This window comes from Eurytemora carolleeae, unplaced genomic scaffold (assembly GCF_000591075.1).
Source record: "Eurytemora carolleeae unplaced genomic scaffold, Eaff_2.0 scaffold750, whole genome shotgun sequence".
NCBI lineage: Eukaryota > Metazoa > Arthropoda > Copepoda > Calanoida > Temoridae > Eurytemora > Eurytemora carolleeae.
Genome location: NW_019396639.1, coordinates 6,263 through 23,809, shown reverse-complemented (window position 1 = coordinate 23,809; position 17,547 = coordinate 6,263). Strand labels below are relative to the sequence as shown.

Here is a 17,547-nt window from a genome sequence, read left to right as displayed (position 1 = left end):
AACATTTGAAAATTAACCTATATTTTCTATTAAGAATTGATTGTCACTGAAAAAGTGTACTAACAAATAGTCAAACATACACATTATTCGAATCATACAAACAATCTCTGAAGAGACTTTTCAAACTAAAAGTTTACATCAATAAGTGAAATAGACTGACGACAAAAAAATATATTGGGACCACTTCCCATAGGGAACGATTTCGCAAATGGCAACTTCCTAAATGTTCATTGAAGCTTAGTTTAGGCCAGGGAAGATGATAGCCGACTACCGGAGCAGCTATTCAGCTTTAGTGAACACTTAAAAAAGTTTACAAATATAAGATATCAATTACTAGTTAAAAAATGCAATAATAATGATTAATAATGCGGAAGATATAGTCCTTTGAGTCCTTTTTGTAAATCTAAAGATATTTAATTGTGACAATTTTCTTCCATTGTTCAAGTATTTTAATTAAAGAATTAAAGAGCATTTTCGACTTTTAATTAAGTAAATCTCAAGTTTCACTATTGTATTTAGTAAATCTAAAAAGTATGTATAAGCCGGCATCAAATTTATTAGATAAGATTATGGGGATTGTAAAGGATGAAAAGGGATAATAATGGAAAATGGGGATAACAAGAAGTTTTTTTTTATTGTTTAAACAATTTAAATATTCGGCCAAACAAGGAAAAATATAGAAGATGTAGGAATTATTTTTCCGAAGTTGAAAATTTCATCAAAATTTGCATTAATTTAAAGAAATGTTCACTCGATGTTTATTTACCCATATTTTGCGGCTTTTTGACTATCAATTTTCACCGTTTGGAGATAAATAGCTTTAAATGTAAGTTTACTTTCACAAAAAAAATAAAATTTTAATCTTTTACTTTGGTGCGTCCTCATTTTAGACTGGACGTTTTCAAATTAATTTCCCAATCAATATTTGAGGCAAAATGGCGAGAGGGTACATTAGTTTTGATAAGACATACAAACTAACAGACTAACAGAGATTACTATTTTATATAAATGGTTGATTCAAGATCTATGTTGCTTTTGATGTTTTTAAACACCCCAGATCTATCTTTCATGCGTATTGTAAGCTGTACACCGAAATGATGAAAATGATGAAAATGATGAAAATGATGAAAATGATGAAAATGGATGGGATGGATGAAATGGACGAAAATGATAAAAATGATGAAAATGATGAAAATGATGAAAATGATGAAATGGATGAAATGGATGAAATGGGTGAAATGGATGAAATGGATGAAATGGATGAAATGGATGAAATGGATGAAATGGATGAAAATGATGAAAATGATGAAAATGATGAAAATGATGAAAATGATGAAAATTACGAAAATTACGAAAATTATGAAAATTATGAAAATTATGAAATGACGAAAATGAAGAAAATTTTGAAAATGATGAATATGATAATGACAATGTTGACAATGATGACAATGATGAAAATTATGAAAATGATGACAATTCGACGATGATGATAATAGAATGATAATGTTGACATCAAGATCATGTATAATTATGCTAATACTAATAATGGTAATTGACCAACATTTAAAACACTTGACGCAGGCTTTTAAGATATAAGTTGTATTTTTAGATTATCATCTAGGTTTGGTTGAAATTATTAGGACAAGTCAGTTACGCTACATGATTGACTCAATCCTAGAGAAAGATTTTTGGACCCTGCCCCCCCCCTTCATTTGAAAAAGTACAGTAAATTTGTATTATTTACACTTTATGGGCCGAGCGCTGCAGTTAGGATAGCTTATGGGCCTGAACGCCGCGGCTAGGATAGGCTAGGGAAAATAAATGTTCCAACATCTCATGTATATCTTATCTTATGTATATTTTTATGAAGGGGGGCCGGGGGGTCGACAAATTCTTCTCTAGGAAACTAATGCATGATTGTATGTTTTACCTGATACAGCGGATAAGACCAGTAGCTTGGTTATATTGTAAAGCAAGGGATTAGCAGATAAACCAACAATATTGTAGGGTTTCTCTAGTTCCTAATAACAGTGCTCAGTAGTACTATAGAAAAATAATAATAAAGGCAAATGTGTAGGGGTAATGTAGTTAGGGATAGAGATGGGGGCATTCCTTTATTTTTTATTTCGTTCGTGCGTGAACGGCAAGTTTTTTATCAATCGTTAAATGAAAAATAATTTCGTTTGTTCTCAAAATTATTGTTAATTTTCCATCTATTACGTTCGTTTTCTTAGTGAACAATCGTTAGATGAAATAATTTGTTCCAAAAAATCTTTCGTACAGTAAAAATAATCGTTTTTGTCAAAATCTTTTGGAAAATTTGTTCGTTCAGTAAAAAAACAGACTGTTTTTCATCGAAAGCTTATTTGAACAAACTTTAATCATCCGTGTTCACTTATTTTTCGTTTGTTATTTAAAAAAACAATAGTTTTTGCATTTCTTTGAACGATCCAAACACTTGTCCATAGTTCGTTCGACCATGCATAATAATTCCACTAAATAGTGTCACACAAATAATTACCTTGAGTAGGTCTCCTGAAAGTTTGAGTACATTATTTGCAAGAGTTAGCTGTTCCTTCTGTACAGTAGTTAATTTAGTTAACTTTATCAAAGCTTGTAATAAATATCGGGTAAACATGGTATTCTGTAAACATGAAGTATGAAAACTTCTATGTAAAAACCATTATTTATTTGAACTGCGCTTCAAATGAATATGCAGCATGATTATCTTAATCATGTGATATATAATGATGTATATCGTAATTGCGTCTATTTTTAGTGTACTGTATACGTACAAGATTGTCTAAATCATGTGATATAGATAATGACATAGGAATTGTAATTACGTCTAATCGCACCCAGTGGTAGTGGCGTTGATAGATCACGGGATTGTAGCCGTGTGGATTGTGTCCTGGTTGAGGCATTGATAATTAAATTGCTAGTGTTTGTGTTGACACCGATAGCTTATGAGATCGCGCCCAGTGGTAGTGGCGTTGATAGTTCACGGGATTGTAGCCATGTGGATCGTGTCCTGGTTGAGGCATTGATCAATAAATTGCTAGTGTTTGTGTTGAGATAGATAACTAACAAGATCGCACCCAGTGGTTGTGGTGCTGATAGTTCACGGGATTGTTGCCGTGTGGACCGTGTCCTGGTTGAGGCATTGATCAACTAAATGCTAGTGTTTGTGTTGAGATGGATAGATAACAAGATCGCATAGCATTGATCAATTACTTGCTAGTGTTTGTGTTGATATCGATAGCTAACTAGATTTCACCCAGTGTCTTACAGGTATTGTTTAACTCCTGAGATTCTCAGGTTTCAGCCTATACTTCCTTTCATCTTTCCTTTACAGTCCCTTTAATATATAAGCACAAATGTGGGTTGTTATTAGCTAAATAAAATTACAAGAAGACCCATTTATAAAATTAATTATAAAAGAAACTAAATTTCCCTTTTCAGGTTTCTCCTCCATCCGTAGATACAAGTTTATCTGTTCTGTGAGCAGTACACTAGGGTTCCAGTACTTCTGGTTTATTTTACTTGAGAGGGTCATGTATCGGATGAGAAAACAACCGATAAACAAGCTGCAGCAGATCACCTAAAAGATGAGGTCAACGCTGGAAACTCTTGTATCGTAGATAAAGAGATCAATGCGTGATCTCCTCTTTAAGTTAATCTACAGATTAATTTAATATTTATGTGTTATCAAAACAATTGTCAAACCAATCAGTTTAGTTTGCATAATCCGATCAGCTAATCAGAAGCCTAGAAATTTGCACACAACCAATGAGAGAACTCTTATTAGTTCGAACCCAGATGGATATACAAATAAGAGGATTAAGCAAATCATAAGTGTTCACATAGGATTTAAGCGATCGAGAGTAATGGTATCCAACAAACAAAAGTTTCCAGCTCCGGATTAATACAATTAAATGAATACTACAAACCTTCTTGAAAACTATTTTTTCCCTTTTACCATAATTTGATTTTGATGTATTTTACACTCATTATAATAAAACTATATTAAGAAACATATCATGATCCTACCTCTGTGTTCCTACGGTTAAACTCTGGATTGACATCTTCATCCTTCAGCAGCTCATAGCATAGGAAAAGAACATTTCCCAGGGTTATCATAAACGCCGCACTACAATATTTAAGTTATTTCTATAGTTACACCAATGACCCCTATTTCATGACTATCTAGTTCCACCAATGACTCCTATTACCTAACTATCTAGTTAAGCCAATGACCCCTATTACCTGACTGCCTAGTTGCACTTATGATCCCTATTACCTGACTGCCTGGTTGCACCAATGACCCCTATTACCTGACTATCTAGTTGCACCAATGACCCCTATTACCTGACTATCTAGTTCCACCTATGATCCCTATTTTCTGACTATCTAGTTGCACCAATGACTCCTATTACCTGACTATCTAGTTGCACCAATGACCCCTATTACCTGACAATAAGATCGATACTCCTCTTAGGACCCCTCTTCCGTAGAAAGGATCTCACACATAACCAGGTTTTTATATTCCTAAAGACAGTATCATTTAATTTTTTCATTTACGTTTAACAATGGTCCCCTTAAAATCTTTATCTGATAAAGATTGAAATTTAGTTATTTACAGTTCTATGCTTAATTGTCATAAATGATCGCTTTTCAATCTAGAAAAAATACGATATCTCCTACATTCTTGTTTAAATAAAGGTAGGGTACCTTTGTGACTTGGACATGCCCCTCTATATGAATGGAGCGTCACCTAAATTTACAATGACAGTCTCTTTAATTCCCTAATTAATGTGTACTTGTAGCTACGTATACTTTATATAATCAGTATACCCAAACCGTTTCTTGTAGTACTTCTGGAGAAATGTGCTTGAAAAGTTAAATGTTTAAAGAAAAGAATTTTCTTTCTTTTTATTTATGATTTATTAGGATCTTGAAACTTTTATCTGCAAAGGCGGACAACTTTTGACAGGAAGAACTTAAATATAAAAGTTTTAGCTGAAAAAAATACTAAATGACGAAATCTTACAATAATTTTAAATAATAGATGATTCCCAAATGTTGGGGGAGATATTTTTTATATAGAGTGTCCCAGCAAACATGATAATTAATTAAAGGGACTGTAAACATAATTTCAAATAACCTCCGGTTTTAGAATAGCATATGTTACTAAAAGATCCTTTAAACCAGTGCTTATTAGGATCTATTTAATTTTGATGCGGATCCTGGATTGATCGATTGATATAAAAATCTTTCATTTGGTAAAAAAAACTATCGTTTTTTAAATTTAGTTTTAAAAAATCCTCATGGTTCAAGTTATAAAACTATAGTTTTTTCTCTCAACATTTTTCGGAAAATTCGTTTTTTTTCAGTAAAAAATCTACCCTTTTTTTCAAGATCGTTCTTTCGTTTTTTTTTCATTAGCTTAAAGCTGGATACAGGTCCATTTTTTAGAATCCACAATTAGAATCGGCATCAAATTGGATATACGTGAAGGTTTTTCTATGTCCTTGAAATTTAATGAATTCAATTCATTTATCAAAGAGCTAAATTCCGGAATATTTAAATACACTCAAGATGGATTAGGGATTCCTCGAAATGAACATAATTTTTCTGCAAAGTTTGCGCAATTTTCGCACAAATATTTTTTTTAGCGAACTTTTGCGCATTTTTTGGGCATGAAGCCCAATAAATTTTGCGCGTTATTGCGCATTTTTTTGCTTTCGTTTGCGTTAAACCGAAAATTGATCAAAATTGACAGTTTCAGCACAGAATCAAACAACTGAAGGTTTATTAAAAGATTTACATAGAAATTAATGATGATTTTGCTGCTCTCAATTGGTTACTTTTAGTTACAAAATCTTCAAATTGAGGGACAAAAAATAATAAAACAAAAATTAGAAATCTTTTGAATCTTTGATTGCACAAAATGCTATTTTTTCGCGCAAAGGCGCAACAAAAGCAAAAATTTGCACTTTCTTTTGCAAAAATTGCGCAAAAGTTTTGCGAATGGAATTGACCACTTTGTACCGAATGGAAAATTCTAAAAATCTAAATTTAAAAATAAGTTACCTAACTTTGTAAAGACGAAAATGCGGTATTCTAGATTTCATCGATCTAAAAAAAATATTATAGGGTGCATTGTGTACACTGTACAGTGTACACTGTAGTTGTTTTGTAAACATATATATATATATTTTTTGTTTCTTGGACAGTACTCTCTTTATATCATTTTACCCTATATTTGTACAGCTTTATTTATTCTGAATTTGTTTATTGTTTTAGTTTTACAACATGACTATTGTGATTAATAATTTTTAATGTGCTCTCCATTTTACAGAAATTCATTAGCCATCTAATGATGTTGTAGTATTGCAACGAAATATATTATGAAGAAAATGGCAGTTGTTTAAAACCAAGAGTAAAAAGTTGGGTTGGAGACAGAATAATCATGAAATCATTGATAAAAAAAATATTTGCAGAAAAGACGGGGGGAGTTTAAAGTCTTAAATGGACAAAAATGGAAAATGACAACTAAGTTATTAAGTCCTTTATTTACTACTTTTTACAGAAAAAAAAACAATTTTGCTTTTAAGCTAGGGACCATATTTAAAAAATACTTAGAAGCCCCCACCCCACCCCAAAGAATATTAAACAAAAACTAAAATTGGTTTTTCTCACTTTCAAATCAATTCAGCTTTTGTAAATAATTATTCACCAGTGCGAAAATATATATTTCTTAAATATGTTATTCCATATTTTTGGTACTCTCACACCATAAAAATGTCTGCGTAAATCAGTTCTAAAGGGTTTGAGTCTAAGGTTCACTGAGTTAGAGGACAGTCGTGTTTAAAGTCCTTGGTTTTCAGAATATCTCTGAAACCAATGGTTTTTCGGAACCTGGTCTTTACCATTCAGAATTTTTCATGTTTTGGATTACATCTCCCCTCTGCCTGCACTCCTCCAGGCTGGTCATCTTGACCTCCTTTAATTTCTCTTCAAATGAGTTCCCTTAGACCAGACGTCATTTTTATTGCTCTTTTCTGAACATCCTCCAACACTTTTATATCTTTGGCAATCCATGGTGTCCACGCTTGCACACAATATTCTAAAATAGGTCCAACATAGCCATTGTAAAGATTTCATCAGACTCTCTTGTCCCTTGTAGGAACAAGCCATCCTTCCAGGCACTGAGTTGGCCTTTTTAGCTGCTGCTTGACATAGTAGGGCAGGCTTGGGATCTGTGCTTATTATGACACCAAGATCTTTCTCCAGAGCTGGTTTTTCAAAAATTGAACCTGCAGGAGTATACCGTCCCATATGGTGTTATGTGTTCCAGTATTTTGTCTTACAAAGTAGAGTACTTCACATGTGTCCCCATTGTACAGCATCTGCCACAAGTCTGCCCACTCTACAAATTTATCTACAACATGTTGCATATTCATCACATCATTTTCAGTGTCAACCATGCACCCAATCTTTGTGTCATCAGCAAACTTGGATAATAATTTTACATTATCTTTCACAGTGAGATCAAATAAGTTGATGAATAAGATAAAAAGACTGGGCCCCAGGACTGAACCCTGGGGAACCCCTGAAGTAACTGGTAACCAATCTGAGATTTCTCCACTGATAACAACTCTTTGTTGTCTCCCTGTAAGCCAGGCCTGTACCCAATTCAGAAGATTTTCTTGTATGCCATGAACTTTTAGAGTAGTTATTAATCCTTGATTAAGGACTTTATCAAAGGCCTTTGCAAAATCAAGGTAAATCACATCTACTGTGCAGTGTTACTTGGCGCAACTTTAGATACCCAAATCAACATATTTTGAAAAATTAAAAAATCACCTTTCTTATTAATTTATGAATTTTAAAAAAATCAGATTGTTTTTTATAAGTTTGAATAAGAATTTGTGCTGAGTGTTGGTAATTTTTTAAACAAATTCATATTGTCCCAAGTTATGTCTCGCAATTCAATAAATCAAGTCCCTGCAGGATATCTAATCTAATTGTTTGAGTGTGTTTGCAATAAACGTAAAAAATGAAAATGTCAAAAGTCTTTTAAGTTCTTTAATAATTTAATATGAACGGAATTATTTACCTTCTAGTTGATGTAATCTGAGAGAAGAGTTTGGCAATCTGAAACCTGAACAACAAAACACACAAATAAAAAAACAATTCTCTAAAAGTTTGCTTTATTACATCTTGTAAGGTAGATAATAAAACCATAAACGCTATTTCAGATTTTAATTTCCAAACGATTGGTTTAGCTTAAAGGGAAAGACCGGCCATGTAACATATTTGCACTGAGAATGCAGTATTGTAGAGAAAAAGTGTAGGATTCATTTAATACCTTTTGACATTTTTACGGTGTACAAATTTTCACCTATTGTTTCAGTCAGCAGAAGAAAGTTTTTACAATAATATGGACAAAAGATGTAATAATTACTATTCAATTAACAAGTTGAATATATATAAACACCGAAAAAGTTGAGAAAAAAAATTTATCATTAAAAATAAATAACTAAAATTCATTGTAAAATCTCGCAGGTTTATGTAAATTCTTCCAGCTGCGCTAGGGTCGCTTGTTGGAGAATTTCCTTATTTCAATTGTGAAGACAATATTTTGCAGAAATCTGATAATAAAATTATAGAGACAGCAAAGGTTAGGTAATGATAATAAAATAATTGATTCTATGTTTCTACTATGCATGGCTTTCACCGATAATTTCTTTTAAGCATTATGCTCCTAAATTGGTCAATAAAATATTTTTTTTCACAATTTTTCAATTTATTAGTGTAAAAACGTTTCTTCTACTGACTAAAAATAACTATTAAAATATTACAAACGACTAAAAATTGTACACCGTAAAAATGTAACATTGGTATCAAATCAATCTACAAAATTGCACTTTCAGCTCAACTACCATGTCTAGAAAGTCTCTCCCTTTAAAGGGACTTGACGCGTTATTTGTAGTGACCCTTTATGCAAAGATGCCAATGCCCGATTCACAATGGTACCCTTAAATAATTTGAATAAAATAAAGTAATGAATTAGATATCAATGCTGATCATTTTAAAAACTGATATTTTTAATTGTGATATCTCTAGAAAATTAATTTCAGAGAGGAAAACATAGAGGAATTATCAAAATAATTAGAAGATTTCAAGGATAACGTTATACTATGGATAATAGCATGGAGGGTCACTTGAAATTACGTCTACAGTTCCTTAAATATACTCTGTTAGGGTCAGCACTGTGAAGAATGCAATCTAAGCAACATGTTTATAGTAACAATTTGAAATATGTTAGACTTCAAAGCAAAACCCCTTAAAAATATTTAATTTGATAACTTTCCCCAGAATATCAAATCATAGATGGATTGATAAACACAGCTGATAAAATAAATAGTTAAACTAGTTTAAAGATGCAAAAAATTCTTTTTAAAGAATTAAAACACATAGATAATTCTTATATTCCTTGCACAAATAAAAACTATGTACTAATACTAATTAGTCAAGAAATAAGAATTCATTTAACTATTTTGAAATTTGATGTTAAAGACCAAAATACCGAACTCATGGCAAGTAGGCTTTTTAACGTGACACCGTATGAAATAAGATTCGATGAGAAATGAATAAATCCTGGATACATCTTTTATACTTGCCTTCTTCTAAATGCCTTCTCTGTGACTGCTAGTAGAAAAAAGAAAGCTGACCATAGCAGTATACGAATACAAACTAGAGACCAACCCAGAATATTTTAGAATCAATAAAGTTTATTAAAGTCAAAATATTATAAAAAAGAAAAATCAAATCTGAAACAACATAGAATTCTTTGAAGCCAAATAAAACAAAATTTTTGACAGATATTTTTTGCAAAATCAGTTTTGCAGAGAGTAATTGAGGTAAAAGATAAGATAAGGGAAGAGGGGAGGGTAAATAAACTTTTTCCTTGTGAGGGAAGGAGGCGAGGTAATAATTCAAATTTAATACTTTCGAACTAGGGATGTCAAAAAAAACATTGAACAAATTGTTTCTTGAAATCCTATTTTCAAGTATACCAGGCTCTCCTGCCTAGATTAAGCAAAATGATGGCCTTAAAGCTGGGATGACGAAGAATAGAGTTCATGGATACTTCAACATCCAAACTAGAATAAGTTTCAAAAATTGAAGAATTAAAAATATTCAAACGAACTGATTCAAATCAAATCAAATCATGCTGTAAGGAGTCTTACTATCCAGTATCAACTCGAAATTAATTCACTATGTTCAAGAATGAAGTGAGATGTTAAAGCTAGATTACTTAATTTAATTTTGATGCGGATCCGGATCATACATAAAAATGTCTCCGGATCCGGGTCATGAAAAATTCTTTAAGATTTACTGAATTGTAAGCACTGGATACTGGGATTGGAAAATTAGAGTTTAAGGCGAATAATCAGTTTGTTTAAACTTCAGCAGGTTTAGTTTGTGGGTTGTAAAAACTTCACTGTTTTAAACAAAACATCACGTAATAGATATTACAAATATACATCATAATATATTAAAAACATACATCATAATGTATTAAAAATATACATCATAATGTATTATAAATATGCATCATAATGTATTAAAAATATACATAATAATGTATTCAAAATATGCATCATAATGTATTAAAAATATACATCATAATGTATTTAAAATATGCATCATAATGTATTAAAAACATGCATCATAATGTATTAAAAATATGCATCATAATGTATTAAAAAAATGCATCATAATGTATTTAAAATATGCATCATAATGTATTTAAAACATACATCATAATGTACTAAAAATATGCATCATAATGTATTTAAAACATACATCATAATGTATAAAAAATAAAATAAAATAAAAAGATAATGAAAAATTAGAGCATCACCTGTAAGGTAAATAAATGATCTGAATTAAGGATTCAAAACACACTTCATCCTAAATAATTAAATATTTTAGAGCCTTCTTCATTAAAAAAGTGCTTCAAAAAAGAAAAGTTCTCGTCCGTCCAAAATAACAATTAATATATTTTTAGAAAGACCTTCTATAATGATAAATAATCTGCATTTTTTGTCTTCAAAAATCCATAAAGGAATCGAGAATTTGTCACAAACTCTAATTTTCTAATTCCTATAGCTCTGCAACCCGATGTCGTAAACCTTTGATATTTCAAACTATACATTTTGTTAGATCAAATAGTCTAAGTTTAAAATTTCAAAGGTTTACAACATTTGGTTGCAAATTAGAAAATATGGGGTTGTGGCAAAAACTCAATTCCTTTATCACTAAATCCAGTAATTTAGCAAAATAAGTGCAAAAACAAAAAATATGGCCAATCATACAATTTTACAAGGCCCTTGACTTAAAAATAAGAATATCCAAAAAATTTGCAAAGTGTACGTTTTAAGAAAAATTGAAAACTCCCTTTTAAGACTTTTCCATAATATTGTGCAAAAATTCTGCAATTAGTTTTCTTTTGTCATAGGCTTTCCAAACAGCTTTAAAATGTTTAATTAAACCTGGAAGTAGGTCTAAATGTGATAATCAACTTAAGGATTAATAATTGATGTAAAACAAAGATACCACAGTTAATCCTTCTCTTTTCTAGACACCCTGTATATATGTATAAATGTATAAATATAATATTAATATAATATATATTATTTAACTTTTAAAACAGCATACATGCCTATTGTCTAACCTGAAAAGTTTTAATGATCGAAGAAAGCTGGAAAATGGCGGGAAGTGCTCCGATTACCACAGCAAAGGCTACTCCGGCCCCGGCGTAAATATTTGAATCGGATCGCTCACGTGACCTCTCAAAAATGGCGGATCCAATCTCTAAGGCAGATAAACGTATTTTGGACGGTTCTTCTTTATTCCAGACAGTACATCCTGAACAACAAACATTTGTTCTTGCTTTTATAGCTAAATTGATATTTTTCATGTTAATTTAGTTTTAACTTGATAAAAGTAGCTAAAACGAATCAAATTTGAAAAGGTACACCTTGAACTAGTTTGGGAACCCAGTTTGGTCTGAAAAATTAACTTTTACTATAAATGTCAACCTCCTCAACTAAGCTAAGTGGTTCTACCGAGTTCCCCAATCAAAATTTGAGGCAAATCGGCTGAGGGGTTTATGAGTTATAATCGGACATACAAAACAAACAAACAGAGATTACAACCTTTAAAATATAGATTATGCCTGGCGCCTGCCTGTTCACAAGAATGTAGAGAATTTAATTAAATTACTATGATAATCCGAAATGGGATGGAGGAGATGTCCTGTTTGGTGAGGGGGAGTTGGTCCCCTGCCTTCATTGTTGGTTCAAATCTTCCAATTTTTTGGCTGCACGCCTAATTAATGTTCAAAATTTCTAAAATAAAATTGAATTGAATTTTAATGACCTCTAATGACCTCAACAAATAGAAAATGTTTCAACTATGGCTTTATGCATATCAAACGAAAGCTAGGGACCCAGGAAATACAGTTGCAGCACCAAATCCAGTGTTCCTAGCTTGTGTTTGATATACATAAAGCCATAGTTAAAACATTTTCATTTTTGAGGTCATCTTAGGTGATTAGAGGTCATTAGAGGGTCAAACACTAGATTTGTTGCTGCTACTGAATTCCCTGGGTTCCTAGCTTTTGTTTGATATGCATAAAGCCATAGTTAAAACATTTTCATTTTGGAGGTCATTTTAGGTCATTAGAGGTTGAGAGGTCATTGGAGAGTCAAACACTAGATTCGTTGCTGCTACTGTAGTCTCTGGGTTCCTAGCTTTTGCTTGATACGCATAAAGCCATAATTAAAACATTCTCATTTTGGAGGCCATTTTAGGTCATTAGAGGTCATTTGAGGGTCAAACACTAGATTTGTTGCTGCTACTGTATTTCCTGGGTTTATAGCTTTCGTTTGATATGCATAAAGCCATAGTTGAAAAATGTTCAATTTGTTGAGGTCTTTAGAGGTCATTAAAGGTCATTAAAATTCAATTCAATTTTATTTTAGGAAATTCGAACACTTACTAGGCGTGCAGCCAAAAAATTGGAAGATTTGAACCAAAAATGAAGGCAGGGACCCCTCATCAAACAGGACATATATTGGAATTCTGAAATCCTTCTCTCCCTCTCGAGTCTTAACAAGAATTTTAACTTATCAAAAAAAAACGTAATTTACAAATTTTTAGATTGAGGAAAATAATTTAGTTTGAAAGATGACCCTATTTTAACTCCAACTCCAATTCTAATTTCTCTCTTTCTAAACACTTCAATCTATTTTACAGGAATTTTGCTCTCAATAAACTTATGAAAGTTCCAGTCACGTTTTTGTCATTTAGGCTTTAGACGAAATTAACCATTAATCCTGAAAAAAAAACTTGCTGGATCAAGATAAAATGTTTTCATATGCAAAGAAACTAAGAATTTATTTCACGAATATAATTTTTTAACATTTATTCTTACGTTCCGCGCGAGTTTCTTTTAAATTCTGTTACGGAAAAAGTTTTGAACTTCTAAAAATGTCAGATAAATTGACAGAAAATTATATTTTTAAACTTTGTGTGTCTCAAAAAAAAAATCAATTTAAAGACTATTCTTCTATTTTTGAAAGTTTGTGAATGGCAGAGGGTGTATCAATTACATATTGTACGTATTTCGAACTTTGCAATGTTGCATTTCATAAAATAATTTTTTTTAAACGCATAATTTATCGCGGATTTTTCAGTTTTCATACGGCTGTTTTCCAAAAACCGTTTTATATGAAACTCTTGAAGACCAAATCAAATTCTAATCCGCCATAAACTTATCTTAATTAATACAAACTGCAAAAAAAAGTTAATAAAGTTAAACACATCGATTGAGTCGTTTAAACGTTCATTGAATAACAACTGACAAGCAAAGAAATGTTATACTATATATATAACGTTGAACTTTATCACATTCCAGATACAACAATATGTTTTTTATTCATTTTCACGGAATTTATCACACCTAACATTTCCTGTTGTAGGGCGATTAATTGATTTTATCACCCTATAACAGGGCTGCTATTGAATAAGTTGAGTAAAATTAAATAAAACTATACAGTATACACGTTTGTTATGGGTATCACGTATGCGAAAAAAGCTTTTGCTCGGATTTTTCGCACTTCATAATACCCATTACAATGACATAAATAGCTAATATTATTTCTGAACCTAATTACAATTATATAAACTAGGAACTCGGCAATTAGGACTGGGCGTCTTCCTATTTTTTTAAATCATTCCGTTTAGTTCCCGTGAAAGAATTATCGTTCCCCAGGAACGACGCCCAGCTCTAACTGTAATGTAAACTGTAATTTCCTAGAAAAAGTTTAAAGTTTTATAAATTAATTTAAGTTTCGTGAAACTGAACCTTGTTAAGGACTTAATAAAACTTTTATATATTTTCTTATTGAAGCTAAAATATGAAGATGTCCATAGGGATTCATCAGATACTTTACTAACGTAAAAAGTTTTCAATTATTAATAAGAGAATTTCGACTTTTAACTCTCTCAGGTTTTGAATTATCGATACCTCTGAAACCGTTTATCTATAATCTATAAATATAATTTGCTTGTCTGTTTGTTTGTATCCAATAAACGTAACTGGGCCGGCTAAACCGATCGGGCCAGAATTGTGTGTGAGACCTCACATGAGACCTGGGAAGGTTTATGATGGTTGATCAGAATTACAAAAAATTGTCTCCAGAATTTTTTGATTTCGTATTTTTAAATCCGCAAAAATGTTAATTGTTGTTTTCTGGAAGAGTAAATTAAAAGTTGATAGCCTAGTTTATGAATTTTACTATTCGGAAGAAAAAATACCTGATATTTGATTCAACCTTTAAACCATTTCAAGTGACTCGGAAGTGATGTTCAACCTTTTAAATGACTCGGAAGTAACGTTTAACCTTTCAAGCGACTCGGAAGTAATGTTCAATCTTTTAAATGACTAGGAAGTGATGTTCAACCTTTTAAATGATTTGGAAGTAACGTTTAACCTTTCAAGCGACTCGGAAGTAATGTTCAATCTTTTAAATGACTAGGAAGTGATGTTCAACCTTTTAATCGGAATTAACGTTCAACCTTTCAAGTGACTCGGAAGTAATGTTCAATCTTTTAAATGATTTGGAAGTAACGTTTAACCTTTCAAGCGACTCGGAAGTAATGTTCAATCTTTTAAATGACTAGGAAGTGATGTTCAACCTTTTAAGTGACTCGGAATTAACGTTCAACCTTTCAAGTGACTCGGAAGTAATGTTCAATCTTTTAAATGACTCGGAAGTGATGTTCAACCTTTTAAGTGACTTAGAAGTAATGTTCAATCTTTCAAGTGACTCGGAAGTGATGTTCAACCTTTCAAGTGACTCGGAAGCAATGTTCAACCTTTTAAATGACTCGGAAGTGATGTTCAATCTTTCATGTGACTCGGAAGTAATGTTCAATCTTTCAAGTGACTCGGAAGTGATGTTCAACCTTTTAAATGACTCGGAATTCATAAAAAATTCTTTTAAATAATAAAGAAGGGAGGCAGTGGCGCAGATAAGGGGGGTTATTGGGGTTATTCACCCCCCACATAGAATGCTGAGGGTAAATACCCCACGAATGTGTTATGGAAATGTTATTTTACACGCTCCTTGTCGTTTATATTCGAATGTGTTATGGAAATGTTATTTTACACGCTCCTTGTCGTTTATATTCGAATGTGTTATGGAAATGTTATTTTACACGCTCCTTGTCGAATATTTATTCGAATGTGTTATGGAAATGTTATTTTACACGCTCCTTGTCGAATATCTATCCGTATGTTTTATGGAAATGTTATTTTACACGCTCCTTGTCGAATATCTATTCGAATGTGTTATGGAAATGTTATTTTACATGCTCCTTGTCGAATATCTATTCTAATGTGTTATGGAAATGTTATTTTACATGCTCCTTGTCGAATATCTATTCGAATGTGTTATGGAAATGTTATTTTACACGCTCCTTGTTGAATATCTATTCGAATGTGTTATGGAAATGTTATTTTACACGCTCCTTGTCGAATGTGTATCCGAATGTGTTATGGAAATGTTATTTTACACGCTCCTTGTCGAATATCTATTTGAATGTGTTATGGAAATGTTATTTTACACGCTCCTTGTCGAATATCTATTCGAATGTGTTATGGAAACGTTATTTTACATTCTCCTTGTCGAATATCTATTCGAATGTGCTATGGAAATGTTATTTTACATGCTCCTTGTCGAATGTCTATTCGAATGTGTTATGTAAATGTCCTAACGTTGTAAGAAAAAGCTTTAAATTATGATTTTTTAAAATTTTTTTCTCGTTTTTACGTGTCACTCATTTATTTTAAAATTGACTTTATAAGAGTTTAACAGACACGTTTAGTAAATACATATATACACTCATTGCATTTTAAAAAAAATAGTTTTCTTTCGTCAGTTAAAAACAAAAATGGAACCACTGAAGAGCTAAAAATATAGAATTTATCAAAAAGAAAAAGATTGTGAGTATATAATTTTAAATTTTACCGAGAGTAATTGACTTTCCTTTGTAAAGAGCTGGGTATATTGTTCTGCATAGTTGTTATATTATAAATTAAAGATTAAAGGATAAAATATATTAAAAAATGTATTGAAAAATATATTTAAAAATATATTAAGAAATATATTAAAAAATATATTAAAAAATATATATTAAAATATATATTAAAAAATATATTAAAGGAAATAATGTTACATACCAAAAATAACACCTTTTTATATCAAATAAAACTTAAACCAAACAAAAAGTAAGAAATAATAAAATAAAATCACGCAAATCGCCCCCTTGATAAAAGTAAATTCAACCTATATGAAGCATAAAGCCTGACCGCGTCAACCTTGTTGCACCGGCTAGTCCTGTCCAGTGTCCAAAGAGTTATGTACAGTACAAACTGGGACCATAAAGATTGACCCGGCTCGGGAATTCAAATGTACTGCCAGTGAAATGAAAGGAATAGAATTGGTGCTAAGGATCCGGATCCGGATTGGATTTGAAACATTTTAGCTTGCTGAAGACGGAGACGGACAATTATGCGGTATCATGGATGCGTATTGCGTATTTAGAAGCAAAACTTAGACCAAAAAAGAAGATAAACCCCACTTTTTTAGTATCAACCAATGAGACACCATTAAAACCTGCATACGTGTATAAACTCTACACTCTACAGTGTAAATAAAGTTTCTGCATTAAAAAAAAAAAGTTTGCAAATTAGTTCTTGGTACGACAAATTAAAAAGACATTAAATAAATATTTATACGCTAGATTCGGATCCGGGGTGCATTTCTTAACAAGACAAATCCAGGATTGGGATCCGTAACAAAATAAAATGGATACAAGAACATGAATACAATACTAAATAAAATTAAAAAATTAATATAATGAAAATTAAACAAATCATTATTTGTAGATTTAAAATATCAT

General features: G+C 31.4%; 1 protein-coding gene and 1 long non-coding RNA gene across 2 annotated transcripts; both read right to left on the bottom strand.

Annotated features, from left to right (window-relative positions):
* On the bottom strand, nt 1-1,086 carry LOC111706735 (uncharacterized). The gene is made up of 2 exons (XR_002766298.1): nt 767-1,086; nt 1-333 (listed from the first exon to the last, which is right to left on the bottom strand). It is a non-coding gene; the product is annotated as an uncharacterized LOC111706735 (long non-coding RNA).
* An 812-nt stretch (nt 1,087-1,898) lies between these two features.
* Nucleotides 1,899-12,010, bottom strand: LOC111706722 (putative homeodomain transcription factor). The gene is made up of 11 exons (XM_023479652.1): nt 11,750-12,010; nt 10,937-10,986; nt 10,099-10,172; nt 9,690-9,762; nt 8,123-8,167; nt 6,094-6,138; nt 4,471-4,548; nt 4,051-4,150; nt 3,455-3,601; nt 2,522-2,578; nt 1,899-2,021 (listed from the first exon to the last, which is right to left on the bottom strand). Exons 1-11 carry the CDS (start codon nt 11,993-11,995, stop codon nt 1,899-1,901), a joined length of 1,038 nt encoding a protein of 345 aa, XP_023335420.1. The 5' UTR covers nt 11,996-12,010.
* Nucleotides 12,011-17,547: the final 5,537 nt, after the last annotated feature.

What these genes read in the sequence shown, in the direction of transcription:
- LOC111706722 (XM_023479652.1), bottom strand. Translation starts at nt 11,995, where the DNA reads ATGAAAAATATCAATTTAGCTATAAAAGCAAGAACAAATGTTTGTTGT. An exon ending in TGGAGGAGAAACCTGAAAAG is followed by an intron (nt 2,579 to 3,454) that starts GGAAATTTAGTT and finishes ACTACTGTACAG; the next exon opens with AAGGAACAGCTAACTCTTGC. An exon ending in TTTCAGGAGACCTACTCAAG is followed by an intron (nt 2,022 to 2,521) that starts GTAATTATTTGT and finishes CACTGTTATTAG; the next exon opens with GAACTAGAGAAACCCTACAA.